This window comes from Citrus clementina, unplaced genomic scaffold (assembly GCF_000493195.1).
Source record: "Citrus clementina cultivar Clemenules unplaced genomic scaffold, Citrus_clementina_v1.0 scaffold_1, whole genome shotgun sequence".
Lineage (NCBI taxonomy): Eukaryota > Viridiplantae > Streptophyta > Magnoliopsida > Sapindales > Rutaceae > Citrus > Citrus x clementina.
The window spans coordinates 1,341,668-1,360,447 of NW_006263303.1; the positions used below are offsets into that span (position 1 = coordinate 1,341,668).

At 30.7% G+C, this 18,780-nt stretch overlaps 1 protein-coding gene and 1 pseudogene across 1 annotated transcript; both read left to right on the forward strand.

Annotated features, from left to right (window-relative positions):
- Nucleotides 1-445: 445 nt before the first annotated feature.
- Nucleotides 446-6,475, forward strand: LOC112101641 (annotated as a pseudogene).
- A 4,881-nt stretch (nucleotides 6,476-11,356) lies between these two features.
- Nucleotides 11,357-17,872, forward strand: LOC18053799 (coumarin 8-geranyltransferase 1b, chloroplastic). Its single transcript, XM_006450262.2, has 12 exons — nucleotides 11,357-11,433; nucleotides 12,378-12,691; nucleotides 12,846-12,929; nucleotides 13,007-13,081; nucleotides 14,860-14,943; nucleotides 15,073-15,162; nucleotides 15,347-15,448; nucleotides 16,773-16,868; nucleotides 16,947-17,018; nucleotides 17,228-17,323; nucleotides 17,421-17,525; nucleotides 17,635-17,872. Exons 1-12 carry the CDS (start codon nucleotides 11,367-11,369, stop codon nucleotides 17,674-17,676), a joined length of 1,227 nt encoding a protein of 408 aa, XP_006450325.1. The 5' UTR covers nucleotides 11,357-11,366; the 3' UTR covers nucleotides 17,677-17,872.
- Nucleotides 17,873-18,780: the final 908 nt, after the last annotated feature.

Below are 18,780 nucleotides of genomic sequence, written 5' to 3' on the forward strand. Positions count from 1 at the left end.
TAATCTGTAGTCCAGTAATCAACTATACACAATAAAGTTTCACGCCCAGCTTGGGTTTTTTTCTTCAGCCGTGGATGTAGGTACTCTGGTACCGAACCACGTAAATTCTTCTTCATTGTTTTCTATTTGTTTCTGGTTCTTCCTCTGTTCTTGGTTTTTTCTTGGTGAATCTTGGTTGTTAGATAAGTGTTGTTATCTTCTTTTCTCAACAATAACAACTTGAAACAAATCAATTAATTCATACTTACAAAAAGTGTATCCATGCTCTCTAACCAAGTCTTGCACTTGTATCATCTTTAGTATCATGTTATAAATGGATTCTATTGTTCAAGGCCTGTAATAGACAAGATATTTGAATGTCAATTTAATTATTAATACCAGAAAAAGTTTAAAACAACAACAAATAACAGCATATAACGATGTGATAAATACAGGGGAAATCACGATGAAAAGCAAGCGAACTGACTTGCCAGATAGGTTTAAGCAGCTAGCTGGTTAGTCTCTACCATCCAAGAGGCTAGTCACATCTATCAAGCGGCTAACCACTGGGATGGCAAAGACCAAGCGATTAGCCACTTAAACCCATCCAATAAGCCGGTTCTCCTACTTTTCATTGTCTTCTTCCTTCATCTCATCATCTTCTCTCTTTAAAACTCAAAACCCACTCCTTTTTCTCACTACAACCCACTATTTTCTTATGCTTTTCTTCCTAATTTCATGCTCCCAACCCATTAATCATCTCTTCAGTAACAATTTTTCATTATCTAAACACCATTTTCCACTCAAAATTTACAAATCCCTAATTATTTCATATAGCACAAACAATTTAATCCAAGGCATAAACCTCTAATTGTTTCACGTTGCATTTTCAGTAGTCACCACAACAAGCACAAGAGTGAAGATTACACCTTTACCTCATCTTTAACTCAAAAATTAAAGACAACGAAAGGCAGATGTGTTCAACTGCTCCGAATGACAGCAACCGACTGATGGATTTGATTTGTTGTTTTCTGTGTGGGAGATGGTAGCTTCAATTTTATGTGCTTAGTGAAAAAAAAAAAAAAAAAAAAGAAGTAGGAGAAAAATTAGTGATTAGAGAGAGATGGTGAGAGACATAATAAAGGGAAAAAATTTGAGGAAGGGAAAACTATTTCAGCAACTAATTTAACAAGTTGCCCGCCCTTTTTTCACATTCAATCTCAACCGGTTGGATTCATTTTACTTCAATCCAACGGTTACAAACCAATAATGGCATGGTGCCGAGCATTGAGACCTAGCATTGTTGCTTTTGACTATAAATTGAATATAATAGCTAACACTAATTGGTTTCAAACGATCATGATATTATATCATTTTTATATTTAAAAAGAATAAAATTACTTCAACTTTTTATTTAAATTTCGTTAATTTCATTGAACAATAGAGTGAGGGAGATCATGTACTGATTTTTTAATTCTTAGATTCAAAAAAAAAATCTAATTGTTTTATGTTTATAGTTTATTAAACGAATAGATGATATTATGATTTTAATAAATAAAATATAAATATCATGATTTTATAAAATGTATGTATTAATGTTATTATGAACTATGATTTATAACTTTATGTAAGTCCAAGTTAATACTAAATTAACTCTTAAGAAAAATGTATTATTATTGTTCTTGTCATTGTTAAGTATTAGAAAAGAATTCTAATATCGTAAGGTCTAATTTAGTAGTTAATATCACTTTCTCTTACCATTATTGGCTGATTATTATTGAATATGAATTGAGTTTTGAATTTTTTATTCTTTTAATTGAAGACATTTGGACTCAAACAAAGTACTTAGGTTTGAAAAAAATATACTAACAACTTAACATGCTCTCTTAAAAAAAATTTTAAAAAAAATCTTATCGTGTTTTTTTTCGTTAGGCAAGGCACGGCTCAAGCCACAATTTGGCACACATCTCCGGCCGGTCCTAAGTAAATCCATCCCGTTAGCCATATCTAATACAGAGCATGATAAAAAACGGCACCGAGTGCACAGTTTTGACTTTTAACCACCTGCCTCTCTGCTGCTTCTGTTTTGCTTGTGAGTGGGGGCCAGCCAGTGAGGCAGTGACTCTCGAATCTAAAAGAAATACTCTTAACTCCAGATATTACAATTAACTAATTTCCTTTTTAAAGAATAAAAATGGTTAACTTTTTAACCTGATTGCGAACGGTAGCTACTAAAATAGCTGGCGTTAAATAGCATGCCTTTCATAGAAAAATTACCCGGTTTTTTTTTTGTACTTTTGAATATTGTTTGCGTGACAACAACAATCTCGTTTTCTTTCGCCTTCACCATGTACTTTAACAAAGCGTGAAAACCGTAGAAGTCTCATATGCAACAGATTTGGTTAATTTTTGTGTGGACGACACAAATGCAATGCGACAAACTAAGCATAAATGTCGATCAGTGCCATGTTTTTTATTTAAATCTTAATCAACTTTGAATAGAACCAAGAATCTTAATCAACAGATTTGATTAACATTTTCCATTAATTAACGCTGTTTCTAAAGATTTGTATCGACAAATACAATGAAGAAAATTTAATCTCTTTAAACGACACTTTCGTGGTACAGTCCATGGTATTAACACTAAATAGTTTCTTCATTGCCTTTTGTGTCCTCAACTGCATCTTTTGTCTTGTCATTTTTCTATCCATTTTGGACGGAAGTTTTGATTTACATAATATTTTTTTTATATACAATATTCTTTTTTCTAGTTGTTATTAAAGCTCGAACATTAATTAATAAGCAATATTATACAAATTAAACATCCATTTTTTTGCTTTTTGATGTTGATTTTTGTTAAACTCGTTGTCATTACCTAAGAGAGCGCTAAGGAGAGATAGAGAATTATGCTTCACATGATATCGCGTTCAAGCTTCTCTCCAAAATATCATCCTTTACTTCAGCTTTTCTAATTCTTCTTTTATTAGCTTTTATAATTCACAAAGAAAATAAATGAAAATATTAATTAATTATCTAAACAGTCAGTCAATTATTTTGTTGATTGACAATCAATCTTGGCATTGATTGACAAAGGTTGAGCTTTGTTTTTGCATACAATTTTCAATGAGAGAGGGAGATTCACAGTCAATTTTGACTTGGGCATGACTATATAACTTCATATATACAATTTAAGATCCTCGCCATTATATAATATCCGCGGTTGGTAGCCAGCCAACAGTAGTTATCTATATTTTATTATCAGATAAAATTGTATCTTTTGTGGCCAGCTCAGGTTGCATTAAAACGCTTCAATTGCCTTTGACACAGATCCATTGCGTCCTAAACGTAAGTCCATGCAAAAAAGTACTCTATCAAATGCTTTCAAAGTTCATTTAATGTAACCAACAATGTTAGAAACAGTGAGGATATAAGCAGCAGAAACTGTAAACAGTTCAACAAATGTCGTTGTGTTTCCACATTACTAGATGGTTATGAACTAAAACAGCTATATAACAATTATTCGACAAGCTTTTAAGATGTTTTCTTCAGGAATTTTAATGCACTCTACCGTCTAAATCGTCCCTATACATGGACTGGAACTGCGGTTGCTTTTTAGCTGCAATATTCTTCTTAATCAAGAACAAGTATATCTGCAATAATGACATGCGGTTTCCATATATTGTCATATCTCATGAGTATTCTTTTATTTTTTTCCCCTATTTTTGATGTTTGTCTGATTATAGCCATAAAATTGGTTTCATTTCCTCCAATACAAAATCTTGCTGATTTGACTCCCACATTTTTCATGGTAATATTGAAGGTAAATTTAAGTGACAAAGAAAGTAAATGTTAGTAATGACTAAATATTTTCGTGACACTAATTCTTCTCGATGCTTCAGGCATTGGTGCCCGCGGTACTAATGGACATTTATGTGGTGGCCGTAAACCGATTGTATGATGCTGAAATGGACAAGGTAAGGGCATATATAGATTGAAAATGGAACCTTAATGAAATCATATGGTATAAATTCTCCGAAAACTATGCAAACAGATTTAATTTTCAATATTATATGCTTTCAAGCTTAAAAGCTTTTTTTTTTTTTTTACTGTCTTTGCTAATAATTTTACTTAACATTGTTAAAGGTTAACTGACCTGATCTCCCACTTGCTTCTGATGACTTCTCAATGGGAACTGGAATCTCAATTGATTTTATATCTTCATTGACAGTGAGCAACTGCCAACATAGCAAACGCTTCTAAATGTTGTTGGGTGGCTAAATATTTTCACTTTTGACTTTTCAGTTTAGAATGTGAAAGTGGAGGGTTCTCATTCTATTAGTTTGAATTGGAAAAACTATCAGTTCAAAATTATCTCAAAATTAAAACGACCGACAAAGTCATTTGATAGTTGGATTTTGTACATGAAATGTAACTTTTAATACTCCAAAATAGGTAAAAACCTGTAACATTTAAGTAGGATCTACTTAAATTTTAAGACTGTAAGTTATATCTTATGTGGCACCTGTGAAGACAGCTTGTTGTCTACTTCGCATACTCTTCAAAACGAGTCAGGAAGCTGCTGTTTTTGGCCATTGTTTATGCACGCACAAGTATAAATTCGTTATAGGTAGGGCCATGTTGTTGTTTAGAGATCAGCCCTTTAGAAGTCCATCCAAGTTTAGGCACACACAAGTTTTCATTATCTTTTAATAAAGTAGATCAAAAACATTTCCCATTATAATCCTACACAAAATTGAATTTAAAAATTAAATTTTCTGATTACAATTAGTTTTAACAATAATTGAATTACAAAAAAAAAAAAGAGAGAGAGAAGAATGGATGCGTGCTGGTGCTGGTTTGCTGCTGCGTCGCGTGCAGGGTTCGCGTGGCTGCGTGCTGCGTCCGAATGGATGGAAATCAATCGACGATCGGTGGACGACAATGGCTGCAATTGTTGGGTGGGTGTGCGTCTATCCCTTATTCTGTAAAGGCCCTTATTCAGGCCTACATGTATTTATATTTTTTAGCCTTTGTCCATGTCTTTAGCCCGTGATTAGGCTTAAAACCCACGAGCCTAAACCAGGTTGGCCCGGATTGTTTTACCAACCATGATCATAATTAAGTCTTTTAGTTGCTAATCAAAGTCTTGTGTGATTCGATTGAGAACCAATGTTTATTGAAAAAAAAAGTCTATCTTTCTTTACTAATCTGTATTTATTCTCAATAGATAGATGCCATCAAAAATTTTGTTACCATAAATTTCTCAATTTTTAGAGTCTGGCTATGGGAGTCATATCTCGATCTCCACCACTTCTTTCGGCCCTCATCATATGGTTTCTACTTGGAATCGCTTATTCCATCCAACTGCCCAAATTGATCTAGCATTTTGCTTTACAATAGTTTTTTTCTTTTTCAATTTCTTGCCTTATAATTGCTATTTGATCCAAATTCAGTTAGTTGTTGGTCCTCAATCTTGCAGCTTCCCTTTCTAAGATGGAAAGGACATCCATTTCTTGCACCGTTCTCCATGATGATTTTGATGGAACTTGTATATCATTTGCTATTCTTCATTCAAATCCTGGGATATATAAATACACGCGCACAAATTTTTCATACACACACACACACACGCACAAATTTTTCATATTTAATAATTGGGAACTCTTTTATTTCTTAATAAAGATCTAGAGAAGATCATTTTAAGCTTTCATGTATCTTCAAATTGATAATCCAATCGTTTTGACCTCTTGCAGTCAAAACAGGTGGTCAAATATTTAATTCCAAGTGGTACATTTAAATTGTTAGGAAATTTCTTATCAAAAAAAAATGTTAGGAAATAAAAGGATTGCTGAGGAGTAAGTAGCTTCATTCAAAATCTACCTTCTTCAATTGGAGTTCTAAGCAGACAAGGAAAGGTTAAATATGATATATTAATTATAGGTTATGAGAGAAAGATATGTGAGGGGTTGCACTATGTGCGTCCAATAAAGAGATGAGAGGAGATTGATGGAAACAAAGGGATTAATTTTGCTAGTATACCTATGAGTGGTAGTGAGTTTTTGGTGTTTATACTCTTGTGATATCTATTGCAGTGAATTTCACTACATAGCTCAATTGGATAAACTATGTTAAATTATTGCATGTCCGTATGGTATGTGATTGGTCTTATATTTACTTATATGTCATATCTTCTTTCCTTGTAATTTCTTTCGGTTTTTTTAATGAACATTTTGACACAGAAATACGTGTTTGCAAGACCTGTAGTAATTACAAAACCATTGATCTTTGCAACTGCTTTCATGTGCGTATTATCCTTTGCAAATGGCCTTCTAAAAGTAATTAAAAAATTGAATGCTCATAGCAAAAAATATAGTAAATCTAGTTCATTTTCCTAATTAGCAGCACATACATTTCCTTGTTTTGATCTCTTTAAAGGATTTACCTAATGTAGATGGTGACAGGAAATTTGATATTCAAACGCTCAGTGTCATTATAGCGAGAGAAAGAGTGAGTAAATTAGGAAAAAAAATTAACTACAATAAATTTTTATATTAAAATTTTGAAATTAAAAAATATTGAAGTATTATGAAAACTTTAAGGTAGTGAGTGGTAGAAACTAAAAAAAAAATGGAGGAAATTTAGCATTTCCAATTAGTAATATTTCATTTCCATCATTTATTTTAAGATTTGACCAGTAATCCATTGTGAAAAATGGCAAACAAATATTGTCTTTTTTCTCAAAAGGTATTTTGCCTTTGTGTTTATATGATGTTAACTGCTTTGGAGCTACTATAAGTTGGAGATTCTTCACCTTTTCTGCTAACCAAGCTTATCGCTGGAAGAATTGCATCATTTTGTAAGATATTTAGCATTGGATATGCTTGTGGTTTAATTTGATTCAGTTACATACGAAGAGCTTTTTTCTTCTTTTTTTTCACCTTCTCTTGCAGGTAATTTGCCACAGCATACTTGCCTTTATTCTGTGGCTTCGAGCTAAAACTGTTGATCTCTCCAGTAATGCATCAACACAACCCTTTTACATGTTCATTTGGAAGATAAGTGATTCTTCTCTCTCTCTTTCTTTCTTTTTTTTTTTTGGATAAATCTTTGCCAAAACATGGAAAAATTTATGAAGTGATTTTTTTTTAATATGAGAATATTGAATCAAATTCAAGTAGGTTCCAATCATTTAGCTCGAAACTAGCTTGTTATCTAAATGCATCTGCAGTTACACTATGTTGAATGCCTCCTTATTCATTTTGTACATTGAGAAAGTAATGAAGGCTTCAAATTCCTGTAGCAGAGAGCAATGGCCTCTTTTCATCTATTATTTTGCATTATACTTCGAAATAAAGGGTTCAGATTCCTATATGTTTACAAATAACTTTTTGTGGTGGATTATTTACATAATAAAGTTTTGCAGTATATCTAGTATAATTTATGCTTATTCATTAGCCTCAACAAGCAAGTCTATCAATTACATTGTTCCAAATGGATTGCTTTTTACGTACAATATTGTAAAGAAATAGATTGAAATGGAAAGGTGTATAATGAAATCGGAATTAAAAAGAAAAGAAAAGAAAATTACTCTCAGAATGAGAAATTTCAGTGAGACTAACATTTTACCTTATGAATAAGGGAAAAAGTTAGGGGCTAGCTCAATTAGGGAGATATTTTGTGTTTTTTTTTAAAATTAAGCTTTATAGTTATTATTTTTCCTGGATTCTTTACTTTGTTAGTATTATTGTCATCCGAACAAACATTTAGACTCTGTGAAAGCATGTGTTTCCGATTTGAATTAGGATTCAATACTTAGCTGAATTTTCATTAAGCATTGAATTATTGGTCAATATTTATTTTATTTTTATTTTTATTTTTTTACTTGTCAATATTATTGATTTAGTGAGTGGCAAAAAAATAGTTGATTACTGAATTCTTATCTTTCTTGGTCAATATTTATTTTTATTTTTTTTACTTGTCAATATTATTGATTTAGTGAGTAGCAAAAAAATAGTTGATTACTGAATTCTTATCTTTCTGATTTTTACCATTAGGGCTTTTGTTGCTGTTGTGAACATATACTTTATCAAGGATTAGGATCTTCTTTTGATCTTAGCACTTTTGAGCTTTTAATAATCTTATGTCATATGTCATGTAGTAATAGTATATAGATAGAATATAACTTCTTTATATTTTAAATTTATTAACTACCGATCAACATATGAATTTTTGCTTAAGAGAAGTTCATATCAAGAGAGGACTTTAATCCATTTATCAATAACTTAGATTAAGAAAAATTGTATGATTAATGATAGGTACAATTTGAATTAAATAATGTAGTGATTCAGAAGCACTCAACACAAGCTTCACAAACTACAGGCCAAGATCTTCAATTCAAATACAAGAAGATGCTTTAAAGGTGATCCGATAAGCTAATTGTGAATCTAGAGGTGAACAGAATAATGATTAAAGCAGTAACAATCAAAAGAAACACGAAATGTCGAGAAATCACAAGACACTGTCAATTACATGGTTCAGCTAATTTACATTGACCTGCGCAAATGAGAGGAATAGATTGATCAGTTTGGCTGATGGATTCAAGTTTTTTGTTACAGAGATAACAGAGCTCACTACAAAGAATAAGAATGCTCTCTTCTCATAAGCTCTCCCTCTCTCTCAATGACTGGATCTCTCTCAATGCCACACCAGAATCAGCTGTCAAACGGCTTTTATAGCAAACCCAGAAGCTTCCTGTCGTGAGGTGCATATGCCGTGACGGTCTCGTATCGAACTTCACACGTCATTAAAGAACCACGTGCCTTGCTTGTGCTTCTCTAATTCGAAACGGCAAAGCTTCCTGTCGTTCTAATCAGCAAATTCAACATAACATGAAACGCAGACTTAGCCCGTTGTTTTGCCTGATTACTTAATCTCCAAAACGCACCTAATCTCTGTCGTTTCAGCATTATTTGATTTGCTTCACTGGTTACTCAGCAAACAAGATAATGTTACATATATAAAATTGGATGTAAAGTTTGTACTGAAATAGATGTGACGATTAATATCAGAAGCTGCTATGTACGAAAATAGTGGTTGATTGAGTCTGTGAAGTTAAAAAACTATTTGAAGAAAATTTGAAAACCCAATGTAAATGAGAAAAATGTAGAGATAAGGGAAAAAAAAAGTGTCGCGTGTCGTGTTGACATGGTAAAGAGATAATAAAGCAGAGTGGTTATTTTTGCGAAGTCCATGACTCAAATGTCTTCAGAATTTTACTCTTTTAACTACTCCACGTTACTTTCACTTCCTTCGCATAATGAAATACCATAATTTACATATTTATCATCAAGATAATACAGTTGCTAATAGTTTATCAAAGAGTAATGATATAACCACAAATTCTTGTATAAATTTATTTTATACAAACTAATGTGGCGTGATAAAATTGGTTGAATTAAATATCTCTTAGCCCACATGATTTATATTTATTATTTTATATTTTCATTCAACCAATGAATTAATGTCACATCAGTTTGTACAAGGTAAGTTTATTAAGAATTTGTGGTTGTATCATCACTCTTTATTAAATGATGGTCTTAGGTATTATTCTTTTATTCAATGGAATTCACCCCGCTATTCAATTCAAAAACTTCTTGTAAATTCTTGAGGCGCTCCTAATTTTCGTTTTATATATACAACAACTTCTATCACTATCTTATACTCTTTTATGTTATAATACTATTTCTTTTTTTTTTTAATAAGAGCGCTTATGTTTGGTCTGCTTTTCACTTAGAAATTAAAATCTAGATGTGGGCCGTTAGTTTTTCCTTTAATTTGTTTTTTTATTGTTTATCTATGCTTTTGTGTTTCGTTCTTTGTCTATTTCTTTTTTATATTTTATTCTTTTATTTTTCTTCCTATTTTTTTATTTCAGACATTTGCCATATTAAAATATCCAATATTTTCATAACTTGTTAACATGAAAAGATCCTCCGCTAGGATTTTTTCTCTTCTAATTCATGTAGAAGATCATATCCTTAACTCATGCTCAAAGTTATTTCAAATATTTGTCAAATTTACTAGAGTGTAAAATGTCTAATCTATCTCTGTATCTTAATTATTAATATTGAAGACTTAAGTGATTGCCACAGTAATTCTAATATCATATAAAAGATTCAAGCTTATCTTCTTAGCCCAACATATAATTAATCTCAGCCGATATTTGTGATATTTTCAAGTTTTTTAGTTTTATTATAGTTTTTTTCCTTTGTTTTGAAATGTTTATTATACATTTAATTTTCTTAAAGTTAGACAGGCACGCAGAGAAACATAAATTACACGGATAAGCATAGTGTATTTGAAATACATCTTGTTTGATTTTTCAAAGGAAATAGAATTCAGTTATTGAGAAGACTAGGACAGTCAAAAAAAAAGGGAAAAAACCATCATAAAAAGAGTAAAAATTAAGATGACCACTAGTATTCTTTGAAAGACTAAAATTGAGATGACTAATTAGTATTCTTTGAGAAGACCAGTGAAGTAAAAAAAAAAAATGGAAATAGAATTCTACTTGTGCGAAGACTTGTAGAGTCTTCTTTCCAATGTTTTTTTAATAGCCTGCAGCTCCTGGAATTAGCACACTATTGGTCGGGCTCTCAATCAGCATAGGCGGGCGGCGCGGATCTCAGAAGTCTTTGGTGACATCTCCCCCCTTTTCCTTTCGCTTCAACTCTTGACTCTCCCCTTTACATGTACACTGATGAGAAGCCAAAACAGGGGTCGGTGTTTTGTCTTCACATAGACGTATTTTTTAAAATCAAACCTATGACCAATCATTCAAAGATCTGACCATTTTCATTCAAACTTGACGAAATTTGCTATTTATTACGCCGTGTCACTATCTATTGATGATGCAAAATTTGGGGATAAACGGTGTGTCCCATACCATTAATTATCATTTCATTGTTTTGTAGATTTTAATATTCAACGCGAATTGGTAATAAGCCGTTTAATTTCCAACCACGTGGAAGGAAAATGTGTTAATACCCACCTCCACTTGTTGCCTTCGACCCCTCACACTGTCCTATCATCTTCTTTCATTTATGATTTTTTTTTTTAATTTTGACTAAATCAAATTCTGTCATTTTCTGAGCTGCCACTTGCCACAGTAAGACCTTCAACTCTTCAAACTATCTTATCATTTTCTTTCATTTATGATTTTTTTTCCGTTGACTATCAAATTCTGTAATTTTCCGAGTTGCCAGAGTATTTTTTTTTTTTTCAGTGGGTTGCCAATTGCAGTGGTCATCCGCATAGCACCGGCCTATTTATTGAGTGTTTGAAATAACCATTTGCAAAATAGTAGAATAGAGTCTAAGAGAGTGAAAATGATGCTTCAAATGCATTCGAGTTCAAGCTTCTCTCCAAAGTACTACTATCCTTTGCAACATGCTGGTTAGTCTATCGCTTCCCCATGAGTTTTTCTCATTCCTTTTTTTTTTTAACTTTTTTGTCAATTAGCTTCATTCTAATACAATTTTCATTTTGTTATATACAATTTTTTTTTTTAACTCTTGGCCTTTTTGCTTCCCTATCTAAACAATTCATATGATATTTTTTTTTCATAAAGGATGTATTTCTATATAAGGATTTGACTCTATTGTATTCAAATATAATAAAATGGACATTAAAATACTTTTATATCTTTCCAAAAAAAGTTTTACTTTAAAAATAAAAATAAAAGGAGTCATTTATATTTACTCACTATAATAGAATGATGATAGATATCTCAAATTGTATTACAAAATTTTATTTTAAATAATAGGACATGTAATGTGTTATTTATCAAGTGATTGATAGATTTTTATAAGTTTTAACTGAATTAATTATATTATCACACCATCCACTTGATGAATATCATATTATTTGAGATGAAGTTTTTAGGATTTTCTAGCACTACTTTTAAAATAATTACTTGAAAATTTTTACTTTGATACTTTTAGATTACAACTCACTGTAGTCTCCCCTTGATTTTTTTGTGTTTAGATTTTTAAGGAGAAATATGAGATTCTATTGGCCTCTTTATGATAAAATTATCAACTAATTATAAATCATTAAAATTATGGGTTCTGTTTGAAAGTTTAGCAATTTTTAGATTTTACTTTATGGCATATTTCAAAAGAGTAGTGTTAAGCACTACAAATTTTTATCATAAATTTCATCTCAAATGAGGTGGTATTAATTAAACAAATGGATAGTGAAACAACATAACTTATTCACTTAAAATTTATGAAATTATTATTAATCATTTTATAAATTTAGAAAGACAAGTATATATATCCCGTTAAAGTTTTTGTTCTGCCAGCTCTAGATTATTTATTATGTTTTGACTATTTCAGGTTGCGACAAAACACTTCAATTACCGTTGACAAAAGTGCATGGCGGCTTGAACAGAAGTGAAAGCAAGAATTACGCTATCAAATGCACACAAAGTGATTCGTTTTATTCGACCAATAAAATCAAAAACAATGAAAACACAAGCAGCAGAAATTGTAAACCGTTCAACAAATACCGCGTTGCTGTCACATTACAACAACAAGGTTGTGCATCAAACAATGAGGATGATATTAACTCGACGAGCTTTTGGGATGTTCTCCTGAAGAAATTACATGCATTATATGTTTTTACTCGTCCCTTCGCTATGATTGGCACTGTGAGTTCCATCTTGTTGTGGCCAATTTTTAGGCAGCAACGCACTTGTTAACTACTATATTTCTTCAGAAAAATATGAACAAGAAAAAATGATGTGAAGTTTTTTTGTAGATTGCATGACACAATTTTTTCTTTTCCCGAATTCTATGTACCAGATTGTTGGGATAACATCAATTGCCATTCTGCCACTGCAAAGCTTTGCTGATTTGACTCCAAAATATTTCATGGAATTCTTAAAGGTAAATTTTGGGTACTAGAGAGGACACCTACTTGTAATGCTTTTTTGGCTAACATTAAATCTTTCTTGACATTTCAGGCCCTGTTGTCCGCAGTACTGATGAACAATTATGTAGGGACTGTAAATCAGGTGGCCGATGTTGAAATTGACAAGGTATTTCATTAGATATTTTAGTAGAGACAGTTGTTGTTTGGATTGTGGCTAATAATCTAAATTTTAGTAATAAAGTGAGCAATTAATCAGGTAACATATTAAATTAAACAACAAATCACCTAAATTGGACTCTGCATGAGGGGGCCCAATTGAGCTTCACGAAAAAAAATAGGATGAAACTATTGGCACCCTCTAAAATTCTCATCAAGTTACACCACTTTTCCGTTAATAAATCTATATTTATTTAAAATTATATAAAAGGACAAATAGAGTTACAGTTAAACACTTTAATATGTTCAGAACTTTTTTTTAATTATTATTTGGATTTTTATTTCATGTTGACTACTAACAAATATATTTCAGATTCGAAGACAATTTCTTTTTAGCTTATTTATATCTTCAATTTTCAATTAAACTCCTTTCATTATTATATTTTCTTTTGGCTTAGTAATAGTCCACTTAATTGGTTTGTTGAGTTAAAAGAAGTTGATAACAAAGGTTTTTAAAATACTTGTGCTAACCTAGTGAATTTTTGTTTCCGTCTCCAATTTTGTAAAAGTTAAATAACCATGATAAAAAGGATTTTTGACTTGAAATCCTTAAAACAAATAATTAAAAAATTTATAATTATAAGCATACATTTGGCGAAGATAGATTTGTTGTTGAGAAAGATTTTAAATTTTAAAAAAATGAACTAGGATTTAATTTAAGTTATTTAACTATTCTTGTAAATGTTCTTAAATGTAATTATCTTGTGGTGATTAAACTATAAATATAAAAAGATGGGCGTTTATGAGGATAATGAGGTGGCGCCACCAGCTCTACTAAAAAATTTAAAAAAAATGAAAATGGGTGGAGCTATTAGCACGTACCCTTGAAAACTCTCATCAAACCCCTTTCCTTTGCCCACATAACTAGAAATTTTAATATATTTGTTTTAATTCCATAAAAATCATTAGCAACATAAACGATTAAAAAAAAAGAAGAAGTCCTTAAACAACTAAAAAAAAAATAGTAAGCAACATAATCTACTAAAGACTAATACTTTTATTGCATAAATTACGAACTCTTCCTTACCCCATGAAGTTTAGGAGTTCAATTTGACAATATTCATTATCAGCACCAAAAAACTTATATAAATTGTATTTTAGAGAAGCCAACAAAAAAACAAATTAATTAAATGGAAATACCTTACATTAATTAATAATATATTTTTTGCATATAGGAATATGAGTATCTGTTCTTCGCTCAAAAGAATAATTGAGAATAAAATATCATTCATTGATATTGAATTTGAATAAGTATGCTATAGTTTTTTTTCTCAAAGATGAGAAATGAAGAGAATGAACTTTACAATGTAGTATTTGGATTTTGATTAAGTTTTTAAATACCAAATCATTAGAATTCTTATTGGGTAAAAAATTTGAAAAAACATAATTATGCATGAAGGAAAGATATCTCTCAATCGTGGGGTTTATTAAAAGAAGAACAAAATTTATACTTGTAAATAAAGTATTTGAAGATAGAATAATGATTTTTTAAAATTATTTCATGGAATTTTCTCAGAATAGGGGTTTTATGAGAGTTTCAGGGGGGTACCGATGGTATCACTTCTAAACGTTTGAAAAAAGAAAAATGAAAGCCCTTAAAAATCTAAATTGGGTTGGGCTCTTGGCTATTCCAGGAAATATTGGTTGAGACTGGCACATATTATACTTGTTTTATGGCTTCAAACTTTTTAGCTACTTTGCCACTAATCAAGGACATTATTGCCAAAGGTTAACAAGCCCGACCTCCCACTAGCTTCCGGTGACTTATCAATGGGAACTGGACTCGCAATCACTTTAACATTGTCTTTGACGGTACGTATTTTCTTCCATTCTCTCCCCCTGGCTTTTAACGCGACCTTCATGTTAATTAGTGACATTAGCATTTAGCATTTGAAAAATCTGTCTTTAGTTTCTAATTAATTCGTTGATCTCAATTTTCAGAGCCTGGCTATCGCACTTAGCCTTCAATCTCCACCACTTATCTTTGGCCTCATTGTATGGTTTCTACTTGGAACTGCTTATTCCGTCGACGTAAGTGCTTAAAGTGATTCGAGATATATATTCACATCTTTCGAAAAAGAAAATAAAGCTCGAATAGATTATAAATTTATGTGTCTCAGTTTGAGAGAACTCAAGCAAATTTAATATTACTATTGTAGAGCACTTTGCATTCACTTGCACAAGTTCATTTAACTGGTACTTCCCAATCTTGCAGCTTCCCTTTCTTAGATGGAAGAAAAAACCATTTCTAGCCGGAATGTGCATGGTTACTGTGTTCGGACTTGTATACCAATTTTCTTTCTTCATACACTTCCAGGTATATATAAATTCTTTATCATGTTAATTATGGGATTTTGTCCGATCTAGAGCAATTTTTTTTTTTTTTTTGGGGTAAAATTTGGCAGTACAAAGAATGGTTAAAAAAGAAGAAAAAGGAGAAAATGACACGTAATCAGGGAACATAATGAACCTTAATTACATGATTCAGAGCAGTTGATTACATTTTTTCATGTTATAATTTAGTCGTGGGTTTTGAGGTGATAGTATTTAGTTTTATTAGTAGAGAAAATGACAAGTAACCAAGGAACATAATGAACCTTAATTACATGATTCAGAGTAGTTAATTACATGCTTTCGTTTTATAATTTGATCGTGGGTTTTGAGGTGATAGTATTTAGTTTAATTAGGAGAAAGGGATGTGGAAACAAATACACACTACGAATTGAATGATTATAAGTGAAATAGAATTACATTATTGTTGGAAAAGAGAATCTTTGATGAGAAGAAATCATAAATAAAAACAGGAAAACGGCCCAAAATTCTCGTATTTACAAAATTAACTATGTTTTCGTCATGTTTCTGACCACACAAAAACCCCTTGACATTACCAATAGTTCATTAGCTATCTACCTTTTTACTTCAAAATTAGCTTTAAAGTTCATTCATTTTATCGACTGTTAAATTTGTCTTACACCGAGAAAGATTGCTCTCCAAAAGTTTAAAATATTAATGTCATGGAAGTTGGGAAAAATGAGGATACCTATGCTTTATTTGATAAAACAAATGAAATTTTCCGATATTTTAAAGTACATCCAAACCTTCTAGAATGTCAATTTTTTATTAACTTTACTATTTTACCTTTGATAGTTGTTTGATATTGGAAATATGAGTAACTTTTAATTATTTAATTGATTGACTAATTTTTTAATCATAATTAATTGAAAATCAAAATTATGGGAAAAAGTAAGGGAATTTCATAACTTTTTGTACTATTTTTCATAATAAGAAGTCTGTGTGTGTGTGTAGCATTTAAACTTTTGAATTAATTCTAAATTTTTTTCAGAATTAATGGAAAGATTATCACAATTCCCTTACTTTTTTTCATAAGTTTGCATTTAATTTTTCAATTAATCGTGATAAAGATTATTTAATTAATTAAATAATTGAAGGTACTCATATTCCCAACATCAAACAACTATCAAGATAAAATAGTAAAATATCATGTATAATACAATTGATTATATTATTTAACAAATTAACTAAATTTTATTTAATTGTTGCAGTTTAAGAAAATGATTTAATTTTTCTACTTTTTCTTTAGGGTTTTTTTCATCTAAAGTGTGTTATGTACATCTATACAGAAATATGTGCTTGGTAGACCGGTCGTAATTACGAGACCATTGATATTTGCGGCCGCTATCATCAGTACCATTTCTGCTGTAATGTCACTCCTCAAGGTAATTCACAAATTGTGAGTGTGTGTGTGTGTTGCAAATTATTTCCATTTGCTATAACTTGTTTTGAACTTTTAACAGGATATACCCGACGAGGATGGCGATAAACAATTTGGCTTTCAGTCAATATCTTCCAAGTTAGGGAAAGAAAATGTGAGTAAATTAGTAAATATGTCAGGAAAAATAACGCTTAAGTTGCTTTTTTTCCCCTTTTTACCGTTTAGACCTCTAATTTTTAATTATCCATTAATTTCATCTTAACATTACAATAGTAACAAAAATGAAAAAAAAATATTGTTGGGGTTCTTTTACTATTACACTTTTATTCTTCAACAGCATAATGTGTTTTGTCTTCTCAAAAGGTACTTCGGCTTTGTGTTTATGCGCTGTTTTTTGCATATGGAGTTTCTGTCATAGTTGGAGCTTCTTCGTCTTTCCAGTTAGTCAAGCTTGTCAGTGTAAGAACTGAATTTACTTTCAACAACAAATTTTGCCTTGTATATGTTGTCGAAATGTGTTTTAGATCACTTATTTAGACATTTTTTTATCGTGTAGATAATTGGCCACTCCACACTTGCTTTCTTATTGTGGCTTCGAGCTCAGACTGTGGATCTCTCCAATAATGCATCTACATATTCTTTTTACATGTTCATTTGGAAGGCAAGTGTGATTGATCTATTTAATTTAATGTTTGAATTCGAAATCAAATTCACGCAAGTTCGATTATTTAGTTCTAGATTGACTTCTAATTATTTTGTTGAATTTGCAGTTGTTCTATGCTGAATATCTCCTTATTCACTTCTTACGATGAGAATGAATGAAGGCACTAATGATGCATTCACCAATCAGTAATCGGAATGGGGTAGAATCGAAAAGAGCTGAAATCAGAATGAGTTGGAATGGAAATAAAGAATAGAAATCAGAATAAATTATTTACTTAAAATGTATCACCAATCAGTAATCGGAATGGGTAGAATCGAAATGAACTGAAATTAGAATGAGTTGGAATCGGAATTAGGAATAAAAATCAGAATAAATTATACTTAAAATGTAAGAATCGAAATTAGAATGAGATTCATTTCCATTGATGATGTGCTTATTTTGTCTTCAAATCAGAATGAACTACTATAATGTACTAAAATGTCATTTGTTAATTATTGTCCTTTGGTAATTATATTAATAATAATAATAAATTTAATAATAACATTATGAATAAAAAATAACAACAATAATAATAGAGTAATGATATAGCCACAAATTCTTGTACAAATTTATTTTTCTACAAACTGATGTGGCATGATAAAATTAGTTGAATTAAATATTGTTTGACCCACATGATTTATTTCTATTATTTTATATTTTCATTATTAATGTTATATTAGTTTGTACAATAATTTGTAGTTGTATCATCACTCATAATAATAATAAAGAAGAAGAACATTAATAAATTTTAATAACAATAATAATAATTAAAATATAAATAATTAATAATGATAATTCCATTAATAAACAATAAATCAAAATCGGAGCTGTGTGACAGACATAGCTAACGACGACGCAGGATAGCTAACGACAAACACGATGAAGACAACGACGATGACGAGTATGACGACAATGGGCTGCCAACCAAACAGATAAATAAGTAATAAATTATAAGAGATCATATCATATAGATTGTTGCAGCATGTCAACATTGTCAGATTAAAGCAATCTTGGCCTTCAAATTAATCAGACGGTTGAAATTATGGAAGCAGTCTTAAATTTATATCGGGACATACTAATATATATTTTACCCAATTTTGTTCCCAATTTACTCTTAATATTCTTCAGATCTTATGTGTTGAAAACCCAAGATCACACAAGATAATTAATGGTAATGGTAGAATAATCTTAGTGATGGTATATTTTCATGAGT

Coding starts and splice junctions, on each gene's coding strand:
- LOC18053799 (XM_006450262.2), top strand. CDS start 11,367: ATGATGCTTCAAATGCATTCGAGTTCAAGCTTCTCTCCAAAGTACTAC. Junction 13,082..14,859: donor CCGATGTTGAAATTGACAAG/GTATTTCATTAG, acceptor TTATTGCCAAAG/GTTAACAAGCCCGACCTCCC. Junction 17,324..17,420: donor AGTTAGTCAAGCTTGTCAGT/GTAAGAACTGAA, acceptor TTTATCGTGTAG/ATAATTGGCCACTCCACACT.